The sequence below is a fragment of the Trichosurus vulpecula genome, chromosome 8 (assembly GCF_011100635.1).
Source record: "Trichosurus vulpecula isolate mTriVul1 chromosome 8, mTriVul1.pri, whole genome shotgun sequence".
NCBI lineage: Eukaryota > Metazoa > Chordata > Mammalia > Diprotodontia > Phalangeridae > Trichosurus > Trichosurus vulpecula.
In genome coordinates this window covers 249,066,366-249,089,468 of record NC_050580.1, presented here as the reverse complement: position 1 = coordinate 249,089,468, position 23,103 = coordinate 249,066,366, and the positions used below count along the sequence as shown (strand labels likewise).

General features: G+C 39.3%; 1 protein-coding gene across 1 annotated transcript in view; it reads left to right on the top strand.

Moving 5' to 3' along the window:
• The window catches only part of KCNK10 (potassium two pore domain channel subfamily K member 10), a 201,153-nt gene that overhangs the window by 65,154 nt on the left and 112,896 nt on the right, over positions 1 to 23,103 (top strand). Inside the window, exon 2 of the mRNA XM_036736115.1 lies at positions 7,328 to 7,656. Within this exon, the coding sequence (XP_036592010.1) occupies positions 7,328 to 7,656 (329 nt within the window). The remainder of the gene's footprint in view (positions 1 to 7,327; positions 7,657 to 23,103) is intronic.

Genomic DNA, 23,103 nt, shown 5'->3' with positions numbered 1-23,103 from the left:
AACATAGGTAGTTGTTAATACCTATACCATATTTGCTGGATTAAAAAAACAAAGCAAATTTTTAAACATAGAAAAGTAAATAGACTTTTAAGACAGAAGAACGAGCCTCCCAATGCTCTTGGAAGAAGCATCAGGGTTCAGAGGTGGGCACTTTCCCTCTTAGAAGAGAGTGAAAAGGGAGGAGGGGGCTATGTGGTAAATTACTAGCTTTAGCCTAAATTGTGAAGGGGTTTCACCAACTTGGGATCTGCCCAGAAAGGCATGATGCTTGATATTCCTACACCACCCTGGATCTGGAGTCTGTAGGTGGCTCCTCCTCATGGGAGCAGTGCCTTTTCTGTGTCTACTTCTGAAGTTCCCAAAGCATCTTACTCTTTTTTTCTTTCTCCAATTCCAAAGGATGCCAGTCAGAATCATCCCTCTCCAAGAGTCCCAAGGTCAGAGTAAATCTTGAAGGCTGAGGGAGGGGAACAGGTCGCTGAGAATGCTGGGAGATTTCTGCCTGAATCAATAGGCACCCACCTCTAGTATCCTCATCTCAAGTGAAACCTGGAGGAGGTGTGGCCAAGATGGAGATGCACCAAATTCACAGTCAGGCTTCCCCTAAGTAAGCCTCTAGTTCATTCAGTTATATGCTAGACATTGTTTGAGGTGCTGGGAATAAAAAGACAAAAATAATCCTACCTTCAAGGAGTTTACATTCTCTTGAAAGAAAAGAATATGGATAGAGAAAAGAATCCCAAATATATACCAAGTAAATACAAAATGACTTTTTTGGGGTTGGGTAGGGGAAGAATTCTAACAATTGGATTGGGAAAAAGCATCATGTAGGAGGTGGCTTGTGAGCTGGGCATTAAGAAGATCTGACTGGAAATGAGAAGGGAGATGGGCAGGGAGGAACCCTAAGCAAAAGTTCAGAAAAAGCAAGATGGAATGTTGTCTATTTAACATTAAGGGTGGGTTTTCTTTTGTTGGTTTTAGTTTTTAAGTTAACTGGGGGGGAGAGGGGCTGGGAGTGAGGATCCCCACTAAGGGTTCTTGTTTAGAAGGACAAGTTGGATGATCATATGATAGATGCTCAACCCAAGGCTATGCCTCCCATAGGCCAGGAAGTACAGCTGTAATCTTGTCCCTCTTTTCCAAAGTCTAATTCCTCTTCTTTTTCTCCTTTTCTCCTCTGTGGGGAACAGTAAGAACATGGTTTGAGCTTGATCTTGGAGTTGGTGGAGAGCAATGTGCAATGAGTGAGGGGCTCCCCTAGGGGAGACTCCTCTTCCCCCCTAAAAAGTGATTATTCATTTAGTATATATTTTGTGTTTATTTCTTTATCAACATATTCTTTTCTTTCAGGAGAATGTAAACTCTTTGAGGGTAGGGTTGGTTTTGTCTTTTTATTCGCAGCCCATAAGTGGGTTGCAACCAGGCTTTGCTTAAAAAAAATTCTCTTCCTTTAGCTATTAAAGGTTAGCAGCTTTAAGACCATTAACCTTTTTTGACACAAATGGCCTAAATCAAGATGTCGAAAGTTCTCCAGATTGGAGGAGTGTGTGAATAATATGACCTAATTTGCTCTAATAATTGCAGATATATGTATAGCAGTGAAGTTTGGGGCATGCCTTATATACTCTCACCTGAATCTTGTTCAATACAGATAATATATGCTTTTAAAGAGACTCCTGGGCAGCAGTGAGTGGGATCCAGCTCTAACTAGATTGCTCAAGGATTGTTAAATTTTCAGTCTATTTACACCTCAGAAATCAATTGCTAACAATCAGGGGTTGATTTATTGTCTCCTTGATCATCTAGACTTAAGAAGGTGTTAATAATGGAGATAAAACTTAAAAGTATGTGCACACATTTTCCCTTTCCCACCAACCTGGTTGTTAAACATTGAATAGTACACCCCTATATTGCTCTATAAATATTGTTTGAGCTCAGGTTTGCGCAATAAGTAATTACCTGATGAATAATAGAAATAATTATTATATAATATTAATTGTATTCATATATGTTTACTAATAATAATAATAATAATAATAATAATAATAATAATAAACTGGCACTTACATAGGCTTCAGGGTTCGCGAAGTGCTTTACATCCATTATCTTCTTTGAGCCCTGGGCCACTAAGAGTTAGGTGATTTGACCAGGGTCATATAACTGGTATGTGTCAGAGTGGGATTTTAAGTCTTTTTGGGTTTGAGGCCTGTTCTCTATTCAGTATACCATGCTACTCCTCCCATAAACAAAATAAATTCCATTAAATCATGTTTTTGTAAATATGACCAAATGCCATCATATGACATAGGTGTTGTATGATGAGGTTTCATAAATATAACCAAATGGCATCATCTACTTAGATAACAGCATTGTACTGTATAATGAATATTTATTTATTAGGCTTTATAAAGATGGAGACTTTGTTACCTAAACTGTATACCTCATCAAAATGCCTAGCAAAATGTTCTGCACACAATTAGGCGCTTGGTTAATGTTTGTTCAGTTGAATTTGAGAGCTATAAATGAGACAGTGTTTGTTGGTCTCTTAGAAACTTAAAGCTGAGAGAGGGGTCCTTACAGATCATTTAGTTTAGACCAATCCTCTCTTTAAGTATCTAAATCTTACCGCGAATGTCTCCCATTCTTTGATTCTGATTGGTTCATGCTAACTGAAGTGAGAGGCAGAGCAACCACCAATAACAAGCTCAGATTGTTGGAGTATATTTAACCAGGGATGACCAAAATGTAGGCTGCTTAGTTCATTTGGGGTTCAAGTTACTAGTAACTTTCCTGTTGTTATTACTAATCAAAAACAATGTTTCCTAAACCAGCTAAGATCTCATATTCAAAATGACCTCTGTGAAGGAGGCTGGGAAAATTCCCATGGTCTTATGGTACCAGGCAGAGTTTCCAGAGAAGGGAGGGCTCTACCATTCAGTCCCTCACTCCCAGAAAGGTGTACAGATTACTATCTCCTTCTGCCTCGACCTTCCTTTTCATTTCATGGGGATACGCCCCTTGGATGAGTCTAGACATAGTACCTTGGGCAAACCTATATTGCAACATTAATCCCTCTCAGTCATCCTTTTTATAGTTTCCAGTGTGACTCTATGAGTATAAAAAAGAGTGAACAAGGGCACAGAGGAGAAATGGAGAAAAAGAGGAGGAATTAGACCTTGGAAAAGAGGGACAAGATTACAGCTGTATTTCCTGGCTTATGGGAGGCATAGCCTTGGGTTGAGCATCTACCATATGATCATTCCAGTTGTCCCTCTAAATGAGAACTCTTACTGGGGATCCTTACTCCCAGTCCCTCTCCCCCCAGTAAACCTAACAACCAAAACCAACAAAAAACCCCCACCCTTAATATTAAAGCAAAGTAGTAGATTTAGATCTGCCTTTGGAGTGAGAATGTCATGGGATGATAGTATCATAGATTTAGAGTTGGAAGAGCCCTCAGAGGCTATGTAGTCCAACCCCTTTATTTTATAATTGAGGAAACGAGGGTCTAGGGAGGTAGAGAATGTCTGAGGTCAACCTGGAACTCAGGCCCTCTGACTCCAAAGCCAATCCTCTCCCCTGCTCCTTTCCTTCCTTCCTCTCCCTTTTCTTCTTCTCTTTCCTCCAGGCAATTAGGATAGAAATTAAAGAAATGTGTGATGGAAGAAATTCAAGCCTCCACTGCCTAACACAATACCTCAGGACTTTATTTCTTTGAAACAATCTCTTTCTGCTGTGGCTCATTTTGGTGTGGAGGTGACCCTGGGGTTTGGCAGTCTGTGCCACTGAAACATAAGTTCTGGCAGAGTCAAATAAGCTGGACAGGCTTCAAGTACAGCCCCAGATAAACTCTGTATTCTGCTATCACCAGCCTAGTGAAGTATGAAGAGCCTTAATACCAGAAGTTTGGCCACCAGGTGAAGGATTCTCTGGCCATGGCAATTTACAAATTAGACACAGTGGACAATCTGATGATTGCTGTGCACCTTCCTCCCCCTTCCCACATCAGGAGGTGGTACCTCTGGGGAAATCCAGCTATGGGACTTTGGTGAAACTTTTCACCTAACCATGGTACATTTGTTCATATGTGATAAATATCCATTTAATGAGTACATTAGAGATTCGCTTGCCTCTGTCTCTGTTCTTCCTCCCTCTCCCAAGTCAGTCATGCTGAAATTTGTCTATATACAGTGCAGACGTTTTGTTTTTAACATATTCTCATTGTGGTTTAGTTGGAAGTCTTGATCATAGGAGACATTAACCCTCAATCGTTCTGGGCCACAAACCAGGCTAGGCAAGCAAATACATCCTCCCAGTGTTGCAGGGTGGTTTTACTTGTACTTTGCCTGTGGGCCCTGTTACCTGGCTGGGTAACTGTGGCCCTTTTCTAGACGGTGGCGTGCTAGCCAGGAATCAGGAAAAAGAGGCCCATTTATATGCTTTACACACTAACGCGATAGAGTCGATAGGGGAATAGGGCAGACTATTAAAAAGTGAATGGTGCTTTAGGATGAGGCCAAGCTATTAAAATCATCGTGACTCTATCAGCAGGAATAGCGCCACCCCCATGCCAAAGCTAGGGAAAAGTGAAAAAGTGAAATTTGGTAACTACCCGCTAATGAAAAGCTATTAAGTAAATTAGCCATTGGGCTATTTCCTATCATTTTCACTCTGATCATTTCTCACCATCACTTTTACTTCTAGCAAGCACTTTGCTTTTTGAGGCCATGAAGCATGATAGGCCATAATCACTTTCTATGATCCATCAATTATTAAAGCATTTTACTGAAAAAAAGTCATTGCTGAGAAAATTGTTGTAGTCGGCTTTCTTCAAGGCTGGAAAAGCTCTCCCACCTCTGTGAAGTGTTGTTTACCAGCTTGGGGAAATGTCCTTCTCATTTGTAGAGAGAAGTGCTCATTTTGCCCATGTCAATTGACCCCTGAGGTACTTTCTGGCTCTGGATCTTTGATCTAAGGTCCTAAGGTACAGAGACATCAAATAAAGTGCCCTTGGTCACATAGCAAGTCATTGTGGGAATGACAGGATACTGAAGAATTCTGAGCAGCAAGGGTTGATTAAAATACCTTTGAAATATCCTGCATCTTAATAGCTGACATTTATATATCCCATTAAGGTTAACAAAGGGGTTTGACTATTTTGACTTATTTAATCATTAAAATAAAAACCAGTGAAATTATTACTGCCTCCATTTTTACAGATGGAGAAACTGGGGCTCGCAGAAGCTGAGCAAGTACCCAAGGTCAGGAGGCTAGTAAATGGTGCAGTCAGGACTTTTGCCCGAGGTGATGGCATCATAGGTTTACAACTAAGAGGTACCTTAGATGGTAACCAGTCCAGCTAGGTGGCACGGTGGATAGAGTACTGGACCTGGAGGCAGGAAGACCTGAGTTCAAATCCTGCCTTGGCTAGTGACTAGCTGTGTGACTCTGGGCAGGTCACCTAACTGCTCTCTAGCTCAATTTCTGGGCAGGTAGGTGGCTCAGTGGATGCAGTGACAGAAATGAAGTCAGGAAGACTCATCTTTGTGAGTCCAAATCTGGCATCAGACACTAGCCATGCGACTCTGGGCAAGTCACTTAGCCCTGTTTGCCTTAGTTTCCTCATCTGTAAAATGAGCCGGACAAGGAAATAGCAAACCACCCCAGTATCTTTTCCCAGAAAATCCCAAATGGGGCCATGAAGAGTCAGATACAACTGAAATGGCTGAACAGCAACAGCAAAGCTCAATTTCCCCATCTGTAAAATGGGGGCGATAATAGCACCTACCTCCCCAGGCTGTTGGGAAGATTACACGAGATAATATTTTTAGAAGTGCCTGGCGCATAGTAGGTGTTACATGAACGCTGAATCTCTTCCTGCCCTGTGTGACTCCAAGCTCAGTGCTCTATGCACAGTGTTGCCTGGACCATTTTCTAGACTCTGAAACATACACTTACATGTTACTATATTGATGAAGTTAAAAAAACAACTCACCAAGAATGGTTTTGCAACCTTTTCATAGTCTTTACAGGATGTCAAATAGCCCAGCATCTGCTCCAGTCAAGTTTCTAGAACACGAGATAGTTTCAACTCTGCTCTCATCAGAGTTAAATTATTTGTTCCTCTTGGGTAATCATATTTGCCATCTCCTAGTACCTTATTTACACAGCAACCTGAAAGGGCTATGACAGTCACTTTACAAAGAATGAGAAAAATGAAGAAAGGCTGAAATCTGGGTGGAGAGGGCAGGGCATTCCTATATGAGCATAAATTTCTATAATGCTTTATAAAATTATGTATAAAAGGTTATCATGAACTTCCTGACATTATAGTCAAGGATTACGGAGAACTGGTTTATTTTCAAGATAATGAAATCGTCCCTACAAGGAATAATTTACTTTAGAGGATATCATGAGATCCATTAAATCTGGGGAAAAATCCAGAGATGGTACACTGGAAAAAACCAAAAAACTATTACTAATAGATGGAAAGGAGCTTGCTTCTACATTTTCACATTTTTACAATTTTGCTCAATTCAGCAATTTTTACTTGAAGCCTACTCATTTTCGCAACACATGGTTCCAGACACGTATTTAGTCATGGACCCCTGGGAAGAATTCAGAAGAAGTTAATTGCCATGAAGACCACTTACCAGGGTCAGTTCTCTTCTTCCTTTCTTGTAACTGCCATCGGAAGGGCAAAGTTTCTTTATCATATTTGAATTTTTGTCTTTATGGTTTTTTTTCTTTGCCTTCCTTGACAATGCACCTGTATTTCTGGATAAAGACTGAATATTCAGCTTGTCTTGAATTTTAACTATCCTCATGTCTTACTCACTAACATTCAGCTCTTGATACTTGCTACAGCACAGACCGGCTATGCAGGTGATGTTTTTTATTATGCTTATTTTCCGCAGGTGTTTCCTTGTTCAGATTGAGCTCAAAGGCACAGGCTTTTCAAACATGGGGATATTTTTGTGGGTATCTTATGCTAATCATCAAATAAAATCCAAAGATGAGAAAATGTGGAAATTCAGAAAAATAGCTTAATAAAGTTTTGGTATAGGAGGATGCATAAAAATAAAGGATACATATTTTATATACGTGTGTGTATTTCCCACCCCCCTGCTTGATTCCGTGTCTTCTCATTCTGCTACTCAGACTACTAGCAACTGATCTGATGCTTTAATTGCAGAACTGGCAAGCCAATTTCTAATCCTCAGGTTTGAAAGCTGTCCCAAGAAAGACATCTGTGCTTTGTTTTAGGCACATCTTGATTTTTTGTATTTATAAACAAATTTTATTTTTCTTTCCCTTTTATTTTCAGTGGCTGTTCCTGCGGCAGCACCGGCTTGTCAGCCCAAGAGTGTCACTAACGGGCACTACACAGCCCCACGCCTCTCGATTTCCTCTCGAGCAACTGTGGTTGCCAGCATGGAAAATACCTCCCAGGGCTTACAGACCGTCATGAAGTGGAAAACAGTCGTGGCCATCTTTGTGGTTGTGGTAGTCTATCTGGTCACAGGAGGTCTTGTCTTCCGGGCACTTGAACAACCCTTCGAGAGCAGCCAGAAGAATACAATTGCCTTGGAGAAGGCAGAGTTTCTTCAGGATCACAAGTGTGTGGGCCCACAGGAATTAGATACACTGATTCAGGTGAGCTATGAGTGAGGCAATAGAATCTTCTGTTTGTCAACTATAGAACAACTATACTGAAGGAAAGGAGGCTTTACTGTCAGCTTCCTGGATAATTAAATTTTGCATTTCAAGGACTGATATTTTTGCAGGGAGGGAGGGGCTATGGATCTGGCAGGCTTTGATATTAGAGAGCCTTATATATGTATGGTTGGTTCTGTCTTCCTAAGCCAAGTCTGGAAATATCAGACAACTCTACTGTGCATCATTAGGGGATGGCTATGATTACGAAACAATGTGTTTTATTTGAGATTATCTTAGATTTTTAATTCAACAAATACTTTTTGAACACTGGTTCTGTGCTTGGGGTATGTCGTTTTAGAGACCAAAGGAAGGGAGATTGTCAAGAAAAAGGGGGGTGGTCAACAGTTTTTGAAGCTTAGGAAAGATTGAGAGAAAAAGACTGAGATTTGGATTTGGTTGGTGTTAGTGATGTCTGAGGAAACAATTCCATTGGAGTGGTGGAGACAAGAGCCAAGATCCATGGTGTCAAAGAAGCAATGAGTAGTGAGGAAATGGAGTGTTAGCTACTCTTGGAAAAGCCTTAGAAAGTAAAGAGAAAATTAGACGGACAGCTAAATGCGGGCATCTGAATAAATGGAGGTTATTTTCAAGATATGGGAAAATTCTGCATGATGGAAGGAGATCAGTCATTGCTTATACAGCATATGAAATTGCCATTTGCAACTGAGGAGGGAAAAATGGAGTGACCAAGGTCCTAGAAGAAGTGGGAAAGGATGTGCTCGAATTCATTTGTGTAGTAGTTTACTTTGAAAAGGAGATGGAGGGATGGCTTTCTCTGAGACTGGATTTTGACTTCTGGTCTTACCCAGCAATATACTACCTGGAAATGCACAAAATGTACATGTTTTTCTCTCATGGGATCTCACATCATTCCTCCATCTTTTTTTCTCTGTGGTTTTCTTCTTCCTGAGGTCCCTTACCTTCAGGCCCTTTGTTTCCAATTTGCAGCACTATGTTATAACAGGAAGAACCAGAGCCACCCAGAAAGATGATCAATGGTCAAGGGGTAGAGATTTTTCTTCCTGATGGAAGATGTTTGTTCAGGAGAGTACCCTCTCTTTTAAATTTATTTTTCTTCTTAGTAAAAATCATGACATCATGTCTGGAAATCACTTTGCAACACTTAAATGCTATGTAAATTTAACTTGCCTGTCCTTAAATATTCATTTATTGTAGTTTTTGATATTTTTTACTTTCCAAGACAATTTTGTGGTTGTTCTTGTTTTTATGATTGGTCTATGCTTTTATGGCCATATCCATATTCTCTCATATCTCATCCACCTTTCTGAGGCATCATACATGACTCCTAACCCATTTTATACATGAACTATTGGCTTAGCCATGGTGCTCCTATCTTGTATTTTTGCCCTACTAAGTGTTGTATCAGGTTCATGTAATTATTATAGATTTTTATGATCTTTTTGGGTCCTAGTTCTGTCATCTAGCATGCTATCCGTTCCTTCAAACTTTGGGTTACGTGACATTTTGATAAATATACCACCTATTCTTTTCCTGAAGGTCTAATTTTGAGTAGTGGCGGGTCAAGAACAGAGAAGCATGTGCTTCTAGAACCTATCCTATTGAACCAGGGTTCTTAATCTGGGGTCCATCAACTTGTTTTGTTTAATATTCTGGTAACTATATTTCAATATAATTGGATTCCATTGTAAACTTGTCTTATACATTTAAAAAACAGTCATCTGAGGAGGGGTCAGTAGTCTTCACCAGACAGCCAATGACATCCATGACACAAAAAGGGCCTCTGCTATAGGGGCACTACTGCCGTCAGAGCTTTATTTCTCATCCTGACACTTTTAAGCTGATGTGATGGGGTTGTCAGTGAATTCTCCGGAAGCAAATCCTTCTGCTCCAGCTGCTTTCAACCTCAGAGCAGGGAGCAGAAGCAAAACTCCAGGGATATCATATAGAAAGTCTTCCCAGAGTCCAGTTTTTTCCCTGAGGTTGGTCCCACATTGAGGTGTTTGTTTGAAAACTAAAACAGCATTTTAATAACAAGGACTACAGAGGCAGAAAAATGCATTCAGGGAAATGCTTTACTGAGCAAATAAATCATTTTAGCAGGAAGCTCAGCTGTGATGTTTGGCACAAAATAGAAATGAGTTGTTGTCCTCTTTGGAAAAACCCATAGTTGGATGGATAGTTGTGCTCCTGAGATTGGATCAGAGCATCATAGATTTAGACCTGGAAGGGACATTCGAGATTGTCTCATCCAACCCTTCTTGTCCTCCGTTTTACAGGTGAGGAAACTGAAACCCATAGAAGTTAAGTGATTTTTGAATTAATAAAAATAATAATGATGGTGGTAGTTTGCATTTTATATTGTCCTTTAAACTTAGCAAAATGTTTATACGCATTTGAACCCAAAGTCACACAACTAGGAAAGAGCAGAACTGGGATCAGGACCCAGACCCTTTCATTCACAGGTTACATTGCACAGTGGTTAGAGTTCCAGGCCTAATATCAGGAAGGCCTGAGTTCAAATCTGTTCTCAGATGTATGACTGTGTAAGTCACTTTATCTCTGTTTGCCTCAGTTTTCTGAACTGTAAAAGGAAGTGGAGATAGTAACAGCACCTCCTTCCTGGAGCTATTGTGAGGATCAAATGAAAGAATATTTTTAAGGTACTCAGCACAGTGCCCAGCATGTGGTAGACTCAGTAAATATTCGTTCTCTTTCTTTCCCCAGTCTAGGGGTCTTCTTTAATTTCTTTTTGGAGGGAGGAAGGCAGGGCAGTTGGGGTTAAGTGACTTGCCCAAGGTCACACAGCTAGTAAGTGTGTCAAGTGTCTCAGGCTGGATTCAAACTCAGGTCCTCCTGACTCCAGGGCCGGTACTCTACTCACTGAGCCACCTAGCTGCTTTAATTTTTGCAGTGAAATTCTAAGGAATGTGAACAGAGTTGTGAAGGGCCTTAAAGAGACTGAAGCATAGTATCTACATAGGAAAGACAAAGGAAATAATACGCTGAAGAGAAAGCTGGCAGGAGGAGGGACAATTCAGTAGAAGCCTTCAGGGATATGAAGACCACCCTGCACACAATGGCATTTGTCAGATGGACAACAAACCGTAAGTTCCTCTTAGAATAAGAGGAAATGAACCTCAGCTGTAGTTTAAGGAGTTCAGATTTTAGAGGCAAAGATACATTTCCCAAAAGTGATTCCTTTTACTGGAAGGAGCTGTGGTTTTGTAATCTCCTCTAGATACAGGCTAGGAGGTCACGTCCAACTCTTCAGGACCCCATTTGGGGTTTTCTTGGCTAAGATACTTGAGTGGTTTGTCACTTCCTTCTTCACCTCATTTTATAGTTGAGGAAACTGAGGCAGAGTTAAGTGACTTGCCCAGGGTCACACGGCTAGTAAGTGTCTGAGATCAGAATTGAACTCATGAAGATGAGTCTTCCTGACACCAGTCTTGGCACTTCTATCCACTTTACCAGCTAGCTACCTCATAGATTCGTTAGAGGTGTCAAACAGTTAGCAACACTCCTGAGTACGACCTGAACCTGATTAAAATTTAATTGGGAAACATTTAACAAAGTAAATAAAAATATAACAGAACATAACTAATGTTAACATGTTTTCTAAGTTAGCATTCGGCCTGCAATGATTTTTACACATGGCTTAGTGGGCCCTGTGTCTATTTGAGTTTAATACCACTGGAGTAGATGACAGCTCACGATCCCTACTGGCCCCAGGGTCATATATATTAAAATTCCACATATGGCAGTATGAGAAAAAATCTGTCATTGATTCATAGAGAACTCTTGGTATGGGAGCCTTGTCTACAACACAGAATATTTCATCTGTGATTTAGTAGCAAGGTGTTAGGGAATTTGCCTGAATCACTTAGAAAGGTAAGTGACTTGCCCAGGGCCTTAACTCTAAATATGTATGTACACATGTCTATGCATACATCTACATATATGTATATACAATCACATACAAGAACTATAAACCATCTCCTAAGAAAAACCACATTTTAAAGTACTTTTTGTGGAGTTTGAAATGTCTTTGGGGCTCTTTATTTGGACGACTTGCCCAGAGTCACACAGATATTATGAGTCAGAGGCAGGTTTGAATTCAGGTCTTCCTGACTCTTTAGGCCCATCACTTGAAAATTCCACATACCATCTGCATAATATTGCACAATATTTGCAAATCTTGTCATTTGTTTGGCTGTGACTGACTATGGGAGGTTTCTTACAGCTCTCATGAGATGGCCCCTTTCCTGGGGCCTACATTAGTTCTTAAAATTAATTACTTGCAATTGTATCTTTAACTTTAAAATATGTAGAAATATATTCCCTCCTCAGAATTAAACATGAGTTTATAACTATATTACATGGTTATTTTTAAGAGAGAGAACTCTTTTTTTTCTTTTAAAATCTAAGACCAATGTTCTAAATTTCTTTTATGAAAAACTGATTCATTGAGTGAACCTGTATATTTTTCCCACTGACATAAGAGGCTTACCACTCTTCTGGTAGAGTTAGTTTTGCAATTAATTTGCAATCAAGTCATTTATTAAGCATTTATGGTGTGTAACCATTTTGGGACTCAGTTTCCTCATCTGTAAAATGAGACAGTTGGAATAGATGATCTCTAAGATGTCTCCTGAGTCTCATGTGTCTGTGAGTTCCCTAACTAGGTGTACCTCTTCTTTAAATATTTCCAGATTTTGGGGAGTGAAAAAAGGAGAAGTAAGGTCCTTTTACCTCCTAACAGGCAGAAAGAACATTTCTTAATTCATTTCCCCTAGAGCACAAAATAATTCCTTAGGGTTTTTAAGGGGTTCTTTTGGGTCCCTTATCACTTTGATTCTAATTCTAGGAATTGTTTTCATTAATTTAGGGACTATTAGAATGTACACTCAGATGCTTTAAAAGCTTTCACCATAAAGCTGATCAAGGAATTAGTCAGCATTATTATTGTTAATTGTTTTCAATTCAAGAATAACGTCATAGGAATTTAAATGGCTCTATTTTCATAGACTACGGTCAAGAATATGGATGTATATACACATATATCTTCACAAATGTACACTTTTATCTAAAGGTTCATGTACTATCTGTATAGTATTGCACCAGATTTGCAAATTTTATCATTTGTTTGGCTACCACTGACTATGGGAAGTTTCTTATAGCTCTTAGGACATGGCACCTTCTCTGAGGACCACATGTTCTTAAAACAATTGCATTGCTTAATGTTAATTATATGGTACATGAATGTATACATTATAATATATCATAATTAACATTAATGCAATTGCAGCCTTAACTCTAAATGTGTATGTATACATGTGTATGTATATATCTAGATGTATGTGTACACAGTCACCCACAAGAATGCTAACCCATCTCATAAGAAAAACCACATTTTAAAGTACTTTTTGTGGACTTTGAAATGTCTTTGGGGCTCTTTATTTGGATGACTTTCCAATACAGTTTCCTAAGCTGGCAAAATAGTCTTACTGCAATGCACCAAGTTCTGAAGTGACTGGCAGATAATAAATTGAGAACAGTGGCATTACTATGGGTCTTAGCTCTACTGAATGTACTCTTTTCAAAGTTAAGTTTCAGGGTAGATTTCTTTTCATTAGGAGCAAAATTAAACCACCCCACATTTTTCATATGTGTAAAATCCCCCAAATTTCCTCACTTTTTTTCTATTCCCATTGTAATCATGCTCATTTGGGTCTTCATCTTTTCTTCCCAAGACTATTTCAGGAACCTAGTCACAGAATCACAGGAAGGAGAGTTTGGGAGGGACTTTAGCAGCTATCTAGTCTGATCCATATTTGAAAAGGAATCCCCACAAGGATATCCATCCTTTGCTTGAAGCTCTCCAATGAAGGGGAACCCATTGCTGCCTGAGGCAGCCCATTCCATTTTTGGACAGCTATAACTATTAGAAATTTTTCCTGACATCAAGCCTAAATTGGACTCTTTCCAACTTCCATCCATTTGCTCTTGGTTCTTCCCTTAGGAGCCAAAAAGAACAACTTTAGTTCTGACTCCACATGAACAACTCTTTAAATCCCTGAGAACAACTGTCATGCCCTATTTTTCCTGCTCTACATCCTCCTCCCACCCCAGGTCTTGTCAAAGCTAAACATCTCTAGTTTTTTCAAATGATCTTCATTTGACATGGATTTAGGTGAAAAACCTTATCTCTGAGGTCCCTTCTAGTTTATAACCCATGTTCTACAACTCCAAAGCCAGATTGGATGGAGCCAGATTGTGGAGGATTTTAAATGCCAGGCTGAGGAGTTGGCTTTTTATCTCTAAAATCCCTGAAGTTTTTTGAGCAGGCACTAGTACGCCTTAGGGAGATTATTTTGGAAGCATTGAGGAGGGTGGATTAGAAAAGAGAGAGAATGAAAGCAGTGAGAAAAATTACTGGTCTATTACAAAAACAGCTATGACAAGAGATGATGAGGGACTGTAGTAGGATTGTAGTTTTGTAAGTGGAGAGGAGGGGATAGAGGCAAGACATGCTGGTGAAGGTAGAAATTGACAAGACTTGGTAACTGGATTGGGGAGGTGGTGGTGAGGGAGAGGAAAGAGGCAAGGAAGACTGAGGTTATAAACCTGGGTCGTTATGTCCTTAAAAATAGGAAAGTTGGGAGGAAAGGTAGATTTAGGGGGAAAGGCAGTGAACTCTGTTTTTGACACATGGAGTCTGAGATCCTTATAGGACATCTAGGTGGAGCTGTCCAGCAGGCAATTGGTCATGTAGGACTGGAATTCAGAGACGAGGACTGCATGCGAAGAGAGATCACTGAACCCATTAGAGCAAATTAGAGCAGGGGAGATCATCAAGGGAGAAGATGAAGAGATAGACAAGAGAAGAGGGCACGGGAAAGTCTTGAATGACACTCATAATTAGGGCATCACAAATACCGCCCTTAATCTAGTGTTTTACTTCAGAGGAGGCAGAAGAAATGGTTACACAGGTAGAAAAACTAGGAAAGAGAAGTGTTAAGTCCTTGAAATCAAGGATTATCCTGGAAGAGGGTTTTTTGTTGTGTTGTTGTTAACAATATTTAAAGCTACAGAGAGGTCAAGAAGGATGAAATTGAGAAAAGGTCTTTATATTTAGCAGCTGAAAAGCCATTGATAATCTTTGAAAGAACAGTTTTAGTAGAGTGGTAGTGTTAGAAGTCAGATTGTAAGTGGGGGAGAAGGAAATGGGAAGTGAAGGCTGTGAGCAGGCAACTTTTTCAAGGAGTTATGCTATGAAAAAGAGAAGAAATATAGGACAATTGCCTTAAGGGTGAAATAAAGGTATTTTAAAGATGGGGAGTCTTAAGCATATTTATAGGCATAGAAGGACTAGATGATCTTAAAGAGCCCTTCCACTATATATCCTATGATTTTCTGTCCTTGTGTTGTTTCAGCTATGAACAAAGCTTTGTTCATGCCATTTCAGTGCTTGGAATAAACTCCCCTTCATCTTTGCCCTCTGAACACCCCTCTCCTCAATCCCATGTTCAGGTGCTGCCTCTCTGTGAAACCTGCTCAGACACGTTCTTGCTTCCATTCAGCTGAAAGTTATCTCAGTGTTCTCAGATTTCTAAAGTATTTTGCCTGGACCTTTCTTTTACTTTTATAACTCTATCTTTGCTCATAATTATTTGTATACGTGTATCTTTACTCTACCCTCCTTTAGATTGCAAGCTCCTTGTGAGTAGTATCTATTTATTATTTCTCTTTAGATTTCCTTACATCAGTCCTTTGCAAACAGTAAGTGCTTAATAAATGCTTTAAAATTAATTGATTTGAATTAAATTAATTGAATTATTAAGGTAGTGACTCCAGGTGAATCTCCAGGCAATGGAGATACCTATATGGCATCAGGAGGTGATAAGAGAGACAACACTGGTCCTGAGAAACAAAACACAGGCAGTGCTTATATATTATTCTTGCCAGAGTCCCACTATCTTTGGCATAGATTTACCAAAGAGAATATAACCAAGCCCTTATGATGTAGGGAAGGTCTCAGAAGATATTATCAAGGACTTCATAGCGCAGTGTCATCACTAACACTGTTGATGTTTACTATGTACTAAGACCTTCAGGAGCCTGAAACACACTCACTGTACACTACCCTCAGGAACATGCATGATACAAGGGAGTACAAACATAGACACACAAGCAAAGCCACTCGTGTAACCAGACTCCCTAGAGCTGTACTACTTTGTCACACAGAGGTATCACTTCATTCTTACTTTCTTTCTCTTATGAAGATATAGTCATCAATGTAGAAATTTGTTGTGCAGTCATTTCAGTTGTGTCTGAAAACCCCCATTTGGGGTTTTCTTGGCAAAGATACCAGAGTAGTTTGCCATTTTCTTCTCCAGCTCATTTTACAGATGAGGGAACTGAAACAAACAAGGTTAAGTGACTTGTCCAGGGTCACACAGCTAGTGAGTGTCTGATACCAGATTTGAACTCAGGTCTTCCTGGCCTTGTGCTCTATCCACTGTACCAACTAGCTGCCTCAATGGAGAAATAGTGGCCCAAAGAAGCCTTGGCTAGCTCTGATTTTATAAGCTGGCTACAAACAACTTTAGAAACAGAGAGAGGCTGGTAACCTCTCCAAGGTTATGGGCAACTAATGTTGCTTAGCTGATTGTGGCAACATTATCATATGATTAAAAACTTTAAAATACATGCCCTTGTGTTGTTGTTGGTTTTTTTTAAGAATTAGTCTTTTAGCTTTGATTCCTCCAGGTCAGGGATCATTTCTTTTATTCCTTACAGCTCCTAGCAGGGCATTGAACACACAGTAGATTCTTAATTTAGTAATGTGATTGATATAACAGGAATTCTCTTCCACAGTTGGCATTAGGAGAAGGCTCATGTGGTATCAAACTCCTCCTTACTGTTAGCAGAGGTGAGATGATCACCTGTCAAGAATTCTATTGCAAAGATTGCTACACTTGGTTGGAGATTGAATTAGAAAACCGTTGAAGTGTCTCCCAACTTGTAGACCCTACGATTCTTTGAGGAAGGATGAAGAATGAAGGACTTGAACTGTTGCAATGTGTCTCTTATGTCATGATCCCATTAATGCTATGAGGTTACTTTCAGAAGGAGATTGTATCATGAACTGTGAATGAATCATCCTAAATATTGTTTCTGCTCCATGGTGGTGGTGGGTGGGATTTGAACCTTTTTCTGTTCCAAACCAACTTTACTCATTGGCACCCTTGAACTCTAGTGAAAATGGTCTGATATTTCTTATTCCCTTCCCCAATCCCAATAATCAGAAATGATGTTTATTTTTATTAAAATTTAGACTAATAGTGATAATGACCAAAATGCTACCTTTCATTTGTATGTTGCTATACAGTGAAAAAGTACTATCAGAACTATCTCATTTGATGATCACAACCACCTTGTGAGATAGGTGGGTCAGTGAATATCCTTATTTTGTAGGAAACTTGGGCTTGGAGCTTTTTTCTGATTTCTTTGAAAAATTCTTGATATTTTCTGTCACCTATGTTTCTCAATACATCCCTTCATCTTTCCTTTGAAGAGAGCCATCTCCGATAAGAAAGAATAAAAGGAAGGGGTGGGGGAGCTTCTTTTAACTGCAGTAAAGTTTCGTAAGTGTAAGTTGCCAGTGATTTTGGGGCCCATAACTCTAGTCATATCCCTCTCCCACTGGGCATCTCTGAGAACTAAAGAGAAGAGGATGCAATGGTGGCAACCAGCTTAGAGAGAGACCAGATTAGGCTTAGAGATCTACCAATAAATGTACTGGTATACTTGGGAATGGTAATTGATAGCTCTCATATGGAAGAAGGAGTAACTTTATTCTGCAGAGCCACAGAGGGAAGAACTAGAAATAATGAACTAGGTGGAAATTATGAAAAGATGAATTTCAGATTCATTATGAATGAATACATGAAAAAAGTATTTAGTCAACAAGCATTTATTAAATACCTGCTATATGCCAGGCACTGTGCTAAATACTGAGTGTACAAAGAAAGGCAAAAGACAATCACTGCCCTCAAAGAACTAATAATCTATTGGGGAAAATAATATGAAAATAAATATGTGAAAACTATATATATATATATATATATATATATATATATATATATGTAAAATTGAAGATAATGAATAAGGTGAAGGCACTAGCATTAAGGAATATCAGGAACACCTTCTAGAGTGCTGAAGATAAAAGCAGAAAAGACAGTCCTTGCCCTCAAGGAGCTTATATTTTAATGAGAGAGACAAAATACATGGAAGGTTTGAGCTGTCAGTCAGATGGAAGCGTCCCATGGTCCTGAGCATAGCTGATGGCAAAACCTTAATATCTTTAATCATCATTTTCTTTAACACGATTTTCACTGATGAAATCATGTGAGTTTTTGATGTTGAACCTCTTGACAGTGCCAAAGATGCTGGTGATAAGACTTTTGGTGATACACACACACACACACACATTCACACACAATACTGTGTATATTTTAACATGGTACATAATGTGTTATAATATATAGTGTAAGAAATACCTGACAATTAGAGATGTCTAATGGACTGAGCTGCTCTATAAGGTACTGGACTTCCCACCATTGAATGTGGGTAAACAGAGGTTAGATGATAACTTGTTAGAGCTGTTCTAGAGGAAATTCCTCCCTCATCTGAGAGGCTGGACCAGATGACCTCAAAATTCTTTTCTAATTTTAACATTCTATGATTGCCTGTCTTCCATGAGAGGGAATGTCGCATGATGTATGGAGTATTGGACTTGAAGTCAAAAAGAGTTGGGCTCACATCCCACTTCTGACACTTTATATTTGCATGGCTTTAGATAAGTAAGTCACTTAAGTACTCAATCCTTGATTCCTTCATCTGAAGTTGTACATAATGATATACATAAAATGAGAATAATAGTCCTTGCAGTACTTACCTTATAGGATTGTTCAAAAAGCATAATGTGTGAAAACATTTTGTAATTTTAAAATTATTATGTAAATTACAGTTATAATTATTATTGCCCAAGGTCACATAGCTAATAAGTAACAGAGCTAGAACTAGTATTTAAGTCTCACTTTGAGTCTACAACTCTTTTCACAGTGTTATATTACCTTTCCTAATACATTAGGATTCTTTAACATGGAAAAATGACATGAGAAAAGTTATGAGTGAAATCTGAAAAGTCACAAAGAGTACACAAAAAGTAAGATCTCACTTAAACAATAAGTCTCTGCCTTTGGGTCAAATAAAAGGAGCGATTAGTAGATTTAGTTGGTAATCTTGCAGAATTTTCGAATAGGAAGATGCCTTAGAAATCAAGTCTGTCAATATGATGCACACTGCTGGGCATTTAGTGATGGGGGAATTTGCTAGGTTGTAGAGAAGCTGATGTGAGATTCTAAGATGTACTAAGATGTATAGTATTGCTTAGAAGCAATGCTATAGACTAATGTGAAGATTGTAGACTAGTACCAAATACAGTGCCATCTTCTCTTCCAGGACATTTCCAGTGTGTGGTACAAGCTGTTTTCTATCCTCTGTGAATATTTCCTTTTTTTTCTTTTCTTTTAAAAAATTTTAACATTCATTTTAAAAAATTCTGAGTTCCAAATTCTTTCCTTCCCTTCCACCCCTCTTCCACCCATTAAGAATTCAAGCAATATAGTCTCAATTATACTTGTGAAGTCATGCAAACACATTTCCATATTAGCTTTATTGGAAACAAAAATAAACAAAAAAGCAAGAAAAATAAAGAAAGTGAAAAAGTATGCTTCAATCTGTACTCAAAATTCATCAGTTCTCTGGAATTGGAAAGCATTTTTAAAATTTTTTCATGTTTTATTATTTAATATTTTATTTTTCAACATTGATTTCCACAAGATTTTGGCTTACAAATTTTCTCCCCATTTCTACCCTCCCCCCCACTCCAAGATGGCGTATATTCTGATTGCCCCATTCCCCAGGCAGCCTTCCCTTCCCACTCCCCTTCCCATTCCATTTCCCCTTGCTTTCTTGTAGGGCAGGATAGATTTCTATGCCCCATTCTCTATATATCTTATTTCCCAGTTGCATGCAAAAACAACTTTTTTTGAGCATCTGCTTTTAAAACTTTGAGTTCCAAATTCTCTCCCCTCTTCCCTTCCTACCCGCCCTCCCCAAGAAGACAAGCAATTCAACATAGGCCATACATGTATCATTATGCAAAACACTTCCACAATAATCATGTTGTGAAAGACTAGCTATATTTCCCTCCATCCTATCCTGTCCCCCTTTATTCAGTTTTCTCCCTTGACCCTGTCCCTTTTCAAAAGTGTTTGCTTTTGATTACCTCCTTCCCTGCCCTCCCTTCTATCATCCCCCCTTTTTTATTCCCTTCCCTCTACTTTCATGTGGGGTAAGATACCCATTTGAGTGTGTATGTTATTCCCTCCTCAAGTCAAATCCGATGAGAGCAAGATTCACTCATTCCCCCTCACCTGCCCCATCTTCGCTTCCAACAGAACTTCTTTTTCTTGCCACTTTTATGTGAGATAATTTACCCTGTTATATCTCTGCCTTTCTCTTTCTCTCAATATATTCCTCTCTCACCCCTTAATTTTATTTTTTTAGGTATCATCCCTTCATATTTAATTCACCCTGTGCCCTCTCTCTCTCTCTCTCTCTCTCTCTCTCTCTCTATATATATATATATATATATATATATATGTGTGTGTGTGTGTGTGTGTGTGTGTGTGTGTGTGTGTGTATTCCCTTCAACTACTCTAATACTGAGAAAGGTCTCATGAATTACACACATCATCTTTCCATGTAGGAATGTAAATAAAACAGATCAACTTTAGTAAGTCCCTTATGATTTCTCTTTCTTGTTTACCTTTTCATGCTTCTCTTGATTCTTGTGTTTGAAAGTCAAATTTTCTATTCAGCTCTGGTCTTTTCACTGAAAAAGCTTGAACATTCTCTATTTTATTGAAAATCCATATTTTGCCTTGGAGAATTATACTCAGTTTTGCTGGGTAGGTGATTCTTTGTTTTAATCCTAGCTCCATTGACTTCTGGAATATCATATTCCAAGCCCTTCAATCCCTTAATGTAGAAGCTGCTAGATCTTGGGTTATCCTGATTGTGTTTCCACAATACTCAAATTATTTCTTTCTGGCTGCTTGCAGTATTTTCTCCTTGACCTGGGAGCTCTGAAATTTGGTGACAATATTCCTAGCAGTTTTCTTTTGGGGATCTTTTTCAAGAGGTGATTGGTGGATTCTTTCAATTTCAATTTTACCTTCTGGTTCTAGAATATTAGGGCAGTTTTCCTTGATGTCTAGGCTCTTTTTTTGATAATGGCTTTCAGGTAGTCCAATAATTTAAAAATGATCTCTTCTGGATCTATTCTCCAGTTCAGTGGTTTTTCCAATGAGAATATTTCACATTGTCTTCCTTTTTTCATTCCTTTGGTTATGTTTTATAATATCTTGATTTCTCATAAAGTCACTAGCTTCCACTTGCTCCAATCTAATTTTTAAGGTGGTATTTTCTTCAGTACTCTTTTGGACCTCCTTTTCCATTTGGCTAATTCTGCCTTTCAGGGCATTCTTCTCATTGGCTTTTTGGTGCTCTTTTGCCATTTGGTTTAGTTTATTTTTCTTATTTTCTTCAGTATTTTTTGGGTCTCCTTTAGCAAGTCATTGACTTGTTTTTCACGGTTTTCTTGCATCACTCTCATTTCTCTTCCCAATTTTTCCTCTACTTCTCTTACTTGCTTTTCCAAATCCTTTTTGAACTCTTCCATGGTCTGAGACCAGTTCATGTTTTTCTTGGAGGCTTTTGTTGTAGGCTCTTTGACTTTGTTCACTTCTTCTGGTTATATGTTTTGATCTTCTTTGTCACCAAAAAAAGATTCTATAGTCTGAGTCCATTTTCGCTACCTGTTTATATTCCCAGGCAACTATTTGACTCTTGAGCTTTTTGTCAGGGTATGACTGCTTGTAGTGTAGAGAGTACTTTGTCCCAAGCTTTAGGGGCTGCGCTGCTGTTTTCAGAGCTACTTCTACTCCACTGTCACCGCAAGCTCTGCCACAGCAGTGCTCCTCCTCCCCCAAGAAGCATCAACTAGGACCACAATCCAGATCCAAGCAGGAAAAAGCAAGAGAACCTGCCTCTGCACCAGCAAAGTGCTCCTTGCACTCCTGCTCTGATCTGCCACTTGATTCCTCCCACTGTGTGAACCAGGGACTCTGGAATTAGGTGATGCTGGAGCTCTGGAAGCAGCTACAGGAGCTTTCTGCTCCTGCCACCGCCACTGCTGGTCACCTCCACCACCCCCAGAGCTGGGGCCAGACTGCTCTCCCCCTGATACAGCAGTTTTCCCACTAACCTGCTATGTGGTCTTTGGCGTTTGTGGGTTGAGAAGTCTGGTAACTGCCACAGCTCAGTGATTCATGGCCGTGTGGGCTGCTCCGCCCAACTCCTGGTCTGGTTGGTCCTGGTGTGGCCCATGCTGGGCTGTGCTCCACTCCCAGCAACAATCCAGGCTGTCCTGGTCTGGAGACCTGCTTCCCTCTGCTATTTCGTGGGTTCCACAGCTCTAGAATTAGTTCAGAGCCATTTTTTACAGGTGGTTTGGGGGAGGGATTTGGGGGAGAGCTTAAGCAAGTCTCTACTTTCCAGCCACCATCTTGGCTGCACCCCTGGAAAGCATTTTTTTTTAACATGGGTGCTTTGAAAATGTCTTGGATCATTATCTTGATCAGAGTAGCTAACTCTTTTACAGTTGATCATCATTACAGTTTTGTTATTACAGTGTACAATGTTTTCCTGGTTCTTCTCACTTCATTTTGCACCACTTCATATAAGTCTTCCTAGGTTTTCCTGAAACCATCCTCCTCATCATTTCTGATAGTACCACAATATTCCGTCACAATCCTGTACCACAACTTTAGCCATTCCCAAATTGATGAAGATCCCCTCAATTTTCAATTCTTTGCCACTCTCCAAAAGGTTGCTATGATTATTTGTGTACAAACAAGTCCTCTCCTTCTTTCCTTCTTATCTCTTTGGAGTACAAATCTAGTAGTTATATTGTTGGGACAAAGGTTTTATAGCCGTTTGAGCATAGTTCCAAATTGTTCTCCAGAATGATTGAATCAGTTCACAACTCCACCAACAATAAATCAGTTTCTTTATTTTTCTACATCCCCTCCAGCATTTATCTTTTTTCTTTGCTTTTTTCATGTTAGTCAATCTGTTAGGTGTGATGTGGTACCTCAGAGTTGTTTCAATTTGCATTTCTCTAATAAATAATGATTCAGAGCATTTTTATGTGACTATTGATAGCTTTGATTTCTTCTGAAAACTGTCTATTCATATCCTTTGACC